The 6,432-nt window shown below is 36.6% G+C and overlaps 1 protein-coding gene across 1 annotated transcript; it reads right to left on the reverse strand.

Annotated features, from left to right (window-relative positions):
- Positions 1-1,022: 1,022 nt before the first annotated feature.
- Positions 1,023-5,828, reverse strand: LOC21388907 (trafficking protein particle complex subunit 5). Its single transcript, XM_024168070.1, has 11 exons — positions 5,410-5,828; positions 5,240-5,313; positions 4,760-4,854; positions 4,326-4,416; positions 4,087-4,149; positions 3,575-3,662; positions 3,356-3,433; positions 2,971-3,047; positions 2,802-2,868; positions 2,564-2,671; positions 1,023-1,358 (listed from the first exon to the last, which is right to left on the reverse strand). Exons 3-11 carry the CDS (start codon positions 4,827-4,829, stop codon positions 1,329-1,331), a joined length of 672 nt encoding a protein of 223 aa, XP_024023838.1. The 5' UTR covers positions 4,830-4,854; positions 5,240-5,313; positions 5,410-5,828; the 3' UTR covers positions 1,023-1,328.
- Between the last annotated feature and the right edge of the window lie 604 nt (positions 5,829-6,432).

Raw genomic sequence — 6,432 nt, forward strand, 5'->3', positions numbered from 1 at the left:
AAAGAAGAAAAGCAAAATCACAAAAACAAAAGCTCTTAAAGCAGTTCTGGAGCATTTCCAAGTTTGAATCTTCGACATATGAAGAAGAATTTGGAGGAAAATGGCTGCTTTAGATAAATTAGAATAGGGTTGGAGAGAAGAATGAAAGACGGAGGGAGGCTCAAGAGTGAGGCGGTGGAAAAATGAGTGAGGGAGAGAAAATGCATTTTATATGTAGGGTTTATGTGTGATTATTAATTAATATATAATATATGTATTATATATATAATTGAAATAACATGTATTGATTGATCAAGTACGGGTTCTAACTTCTCCACCCGCACCCCTACCTGCACTGTACGGGTTAGCAAGTTATAAATCCGATATAAAAAAAAAAAACGGGAAATTTTGAGTAGAGCAGGGTTAGGTCGGCCGGGTTAGTCAGATTCAGCCCAATTTCTTACAGCCCTACTCCCTCTTACCAAACACACTCTCAGTCCAACCCCTCCTACCAAGTAAAGGAATGACCCAATCCTTCCTTTCTCACCTTTCCCTCAACCCCAATCCAACCTTCCTAGAACCCCTCCTACCAAACACCCTAAATCTCACACTATCCTCGCACACCGAGCTTTTAAGGGTTGTTTAGTACATATAGTCAAACTCAAACCATGCAATATTTTTCTTGACACAAAGAATTTGAATAAAAAAATTCCACCAATAGTTCTCTCACAAAAAATTTAAATCAAAACTCAAATCATAGTTCAAATATATTTTTCGAACAGACCCTTAATGGTCGATTCACAAAATGACTCCTTCAAAAAATTTGATAAATTAAAAACCGGTTTCGAGACGTTTTGAGAGACAAAAGTAGTTTATCAACAAATAAATGGGATGATTTTGAGATTTTCCCTTTTAGCATTAGGTGAGAACTGAGAACCAAGAAAACGGGGAACAGAAAACCTACTTTTTGTTTACGTATATTCTTTTTTTACTACTTTTGTATTTGTACATAGTGGGGTCTAAACACAAACAATAGAGTTGAAACATTTGAAAGCAATGGAGCATCCTTTTTCTCTTTTTATATAAATGCTAATGCTAAATAAATAAATATCACAATCCACACACAACCTAGATAATTCTTTCTGTTTCAGGTCAGCAGTGTGCCGTGTTTGAACAGAATAGAGTTAATTAAATCACTTTGGAGATTTGAATTTGTCACAAGTATGACTATTATATATGTTTCACAAATGGAACCCAGAAATAATCAGCTAAAAACCATTCACCGTCCTTTTTGTAATCTTGTGGAGCACTGAAAACAACTACAACATGAGATCATCTTTGGCACAAACTCAACCTAACCTTGCTTCTCTTCTTAGCACCTGGAGAGAAAACCGATTTTTCAACGTGAGCGAGGCGAGAAAAGAAAATACAGGCCAACGATTGAAAAGATAAAACAGAGACTTTCGTTTAGCAATGCGGGTAAATTAAATGGTAATGGGATGCTGAGCTGAGGTTGAGACAACACAGGTAAAAGAGACTCGCGTCAAGCAGAACCTAATTGAACCTGCTGAAAAAAAAAGCTATATGGTGAGAAACATTCATTTTTTATCCCAATATGCTAGGGTCTCATAAAGAAAGACGCAAGCCTGCGAGATGCATCACACATTCATAGATAGAGGCGTTGAACATCAGATTATGCAGCACGCTAATCAAACAAAGAATAACTTTGGACATATTAGTTCTTAGAGGTTGCAACTAACACATAAAGAAAACAATATCTAGAGATCTTATAGATATCTTCTTGCAACGACAAATAAAAAAATATAAAAAAAATTGGATGAAAGATAAACCACAAATATAATAGGGTTCATAGTAGCAGCACTAAATAGTTTGAAAGCCACTCAAGCGCACACTAGTTATTATAACAAAATTATTCGCAGAGCCATATAGTTATTATCCTAGAAAAATTAGGTTAAAAAGTCTTATGACACAGTTTGAATTGGGATATAACAGAAACCTCCCCACCATTTCAAAATGTTATGTTCCACCCTATGTTTTCAACAATATTGCATTTATCCCTTTGTTTTACAAACATGTTAAAACTTAAAAGTATCCCTTACGTTTTACAAATCTTGTTAAAAACCTCTAGAGGGAATCGAGTCGTGTTAAAAAATCCCTTCTTTGGAGGTTTTTAACATGGTTTGTAAAACGTAGGGGATAGGTCCAGCATTCCTGAAAACATAAGGTGGAATGCCATAATTAGATCAAAGACGGGATGTTTTGTATTTATCCTTTCTAAATCCCCACTAGTATCACAACTCCAGCCTATCCTAATAACGGCTATCTATTAATCATGCTTAAAGACCTAATATTTTAATCGTTATTACATTTTAAAGCTTCTAATTCATGTCCTAGCTATTCTTTTGTGGGAACTCATGTCCAGTAGCGAGTACAAAATGACTGTATCTTTGACTTTATCATTAATCAAGAAATTTCCAGAAACCAGTACCGCAGAACTTCTGACCCAATGCAAAAGGTGGACTAACAAAGGAGAAAATAATAGAAAACAAAAACTGTTATTTACCTCTTCTGCAAATTTTATTAAAATGGTTGTTCTAGGTCTTTGTTGACCCTCTATGGGAACAAAATGAGCTGTCACCACAGCCGGGAAACCAGCGCTATCCAAAACGCCCTGCAAACGAAAAAGAACTTGCTAATAAGAGACCTTAACCACCAGGTCATTATAATAATTATCATTATTATTGTTTTTAAAACCCACCAGATGATTATTCAATAAGAAAAAAGGAAAATGAAGCACTTACCCTAACAATTCCAGCAACAAATGCTCCACAATTAAATGTCCCCATGTCTTTTGGGATAGAAATAAATCTACAACCCAAATGATGGTTGAATTAGCTGAAAATTATACGTATTTTACAATCCAGCACCAACTAGCTGTTATAATAGCAGAATCAGTGGAAACACAATTACCTGTTCACAAGAAGCTCCTTCTCACTAATCATGTACTCATCCTCATGCTCAGTGCCTTTCTCAAGCGAGTCAGCTACCTAATCGACCACAAAAGAGAAGCTGGTAAGGAAAGTACCAAAAGTAAGAAATTTTTGGCCTATGCATATTTATATACATGTGAATCTGTAAATACACAAGGAACTATCAGAGCCGAGCATCGCAACTTAGCTCACTAAAGGACAATCACAACTTGCTACTAGAAAAGAAAAGTAAATTATTTACAACATTAAGTAGATATCCCCCTTATGAAATGTGTGTATAACTGAATATTTTTTTGCATGTCTATTTCACCACTGCACCCATATATAAACAATATTCAAGGAAATGGCAAAGAAGAAGCTCTCACCTTCCCGAATAACACCTTCCATACGGTGCTGTGCACAAAAGATAGAATACCCAGCAGCCGTGTCTCCCTTCTATTTCCCTGCAATATCAAAAGCATCCTAGTTTTACAATGGGTAAAAAGAACCCATGAAAGCTCACAGAACACATGTCTCGAATACAATGCTACAACCTACTGGAAGTCTTTATGAAGTTAACACAAGAGTTATATACCCTAACAAACGAGGATAGCATTGCCAAATAGCAAAGGAGTGCTCAAATATGCCGCTAAGGCATACAAATGTTCATGTACAATTTCTTCCATCTTCAACCTAGATAATGGCATACAGCCAACTCACATGCTAAGCACATGATAGAAGATAAAAGGATCCGGCAGTTAGATTACATCGAGATATTGTTTTAAATTGCTGCAATTTTCCCATAATTTCCAAACCAGATTGTATATTCATGCTCCAAAATAAGAACTTGAACAAAAATCTATGTATACAACTACTTTTATTTTTTTCCCCCTTTGAAAGTGTGTGTATTTAGTACCAGGCTACAAGCAAAATGAATGCTATACTCGAATAATTTATAAACATTGGACAGCTATAACATCCAACGTTTTAAAACTCAAAATACAACTTTTCATTTCCCACTGATTACAAAAATGGGGCAAAGAGCCCCATACTAAACCAAAAGTCATGAATGGCTTATGTACGTCATTAGTAGAACACCAACAAAGTATTATTGTACCTTATCCTATGGCAAAGCAGTTCTAGAACTCGAGCACCAACCGCATAACCTGCGTCCTCCAACCTGCTCAGTTTTCAATAAATATCAATCAAACTCGACACTCAATAGTCAATAGAATCAGACTTTCAGAAGCAATCAACAAATACATATTTGAAATTTTTGGATTCTCTAAATGCACCCAGGCGTAATTCCAAGATTATAGCTGAAAATAACCATAAAAACAAGAAAATTTAAATCACCTCCGTTCTAACTCAGCAATGTTGTCAACTTGTGTCTGATTGTACTGCACAAGCTCTGAAAACAAGAACGCGAAGGCACTCAAACTCACCTGAAACAACCATTTAATTCAATAAAAAACAAAAAATCAGCAAATTTGCACATAATCCCCAATCAAAAACGCCCAAATCATCACCAACATAAATCCCAGCCTCGAATATAGCTTGTCTGAGCACGAGTACTTTCCATTATAAAACAGTTTCAGATATCTGTTGTTTTACTCGACTTTTTGCTACCCAATTCACCAAAGTATGCAAGTCATTCACTTTGATATCGAATCAATGCAAAACCCTGTTTGGTTGCCGAGAAAATGCAGAGAAACTTCGAAAAACAGAAACATACTAATGAAGTGAAAGGAACCCAGAAGAAGTTAAAGGGAAAGAGGGAAAAGGGGGCTCTTGTTTGCCCTTGCTGAGGGGCTTGTCGAGGACGTTAGAGTATTGCTTGATCTTGCCAACCCCAATCATGGCTTCACAACAACCAACTTGACTTCTGCAACAGCAGAAACAAAGAATTATGGTTCTGATGAACTAGACTTTACGGTCTCTAATGTATGAGTTTCTTTGTTCCAAGTTTACAACACACTCTTAGCCCATGAAATTAAAATAGGGAACAATAATTCCGATAAGATAACTCAAATTAGTGAACACTGCAAAAGTCAATATGTTTCCGATGAAGAACACGTTAATACGCTCCTTTAGTAAATTTCCGATTTCAATAAACCAAGCCAAGAATGCAGAATCAAATTCACTTGGTTTACAACAACATAACAAAATTCTAACTACAAACATGTACTTATAAACACAATACTCAATCTACCAGAAAAAAATTTCTCAAGATCAATGAGGAATATATTATATAGACCACTATTTATTACCTTGATAACTTATTTGCTCCTCTTTAGCGCTGATCAACAAATCAGAACTATTTGATTTTAGCCGAGTAGAAGCTCTGCGCAATAGAGAGAACTAGGGTTAGTGATGAAAATACCTGAAATAGGCGGCGATCAGCACAAAAACAGAGGGCGACAGAGTGTAAGAGTACTACAAACGAAACGGCAACGAACCGGCGGCAGCGACCAACACAAAATCAACAGAGGAAGCAATGAACCAGCACAGGTGATGAATCGCCGACTCGGAGATGATAAACCGGCGATGGCGACGAATCGGCGGCAGAGGCGACGAATTGGCGGCGACGGTTAACACAGAACAGAGACAGAGAGAGAACTACATACGTCGATGGATAAGAATCGGCAATGGAGGCAACGGATCGACGGCGGTGATCAACACAGAATGGGATCACGACTGTCAGATCTGCTCGTTCAGTGCGTTGCTCGGCGATAATGGCGTTCCGAGAGAGAGAGAGTAATTGATGATCTGATGAGGGGGGAGAGAGATTTGAGGGAGAAATTGTCTTCTGATTGGGACGAGAGAAAATTTGAGAGTGAGAAGGCCAGAATGATTATTCAACAAAGTGAAATTAACAAAATGACTTTTTTTATTTTTTATAAAAAATAACCACTTAATTATTTTTTATAAAAGTGGTCATTTTACAAATAAAAATTTTTAAAAAATTATTTTACTAATAAAATTTTTCTATTAAGTTATTTTTACAAAGCCCTCGAGTGAGAAGTAAAAAAGTTGAGCTCTTCTTTAGTTGGTCAGTCCCCCACTTTGAATTTGAGGGACTGCCCCCTCCTAGAGATGTCAAAAAAAATCGTATTTGGGTCGCCCTGTACAGTACAATCGTGTCTGGATCGGGCCTGAGGGTCTTTCCTCAAGCCCCACTCTAATCCCGGTCTTTGTTCATAAGGGTCAGGGTTAGGCCCGAGTCCGAGTCCAGGCCTTTCACGAGCCGGCTCTTGCCCTTTTCAAGTTGATGAAACTCAACAGTCTAATTTATAACTGTTGAGCATGCACCGGTCGATCGGATTGTACTGAATTCGCATTTGTTATCATATTTAATGAAAAAAAGAAAATATATCATATACCCTCAAAAGATTATGATTTTATTGATTTGAAATAATATGAATAAGTACAAATAAATAATTGTCTCATTAAAAACCTTATA

The sequence above is a fragment of the Morus notabilis genome, unplaced genomic scaffold (assembly GCF_000414095.1).
Source record: "Morus notabilis unplaced genomic scaffold, ASM41409v2 Scaffold469, whole genome shotgun sequence".
Classification (NCBI taxonomy): Eukaryota; Viridiplantae; Streptophyta; class Magnoliopsida; order Rosales; family Moraceae; genus Morus; species Morus notabilis.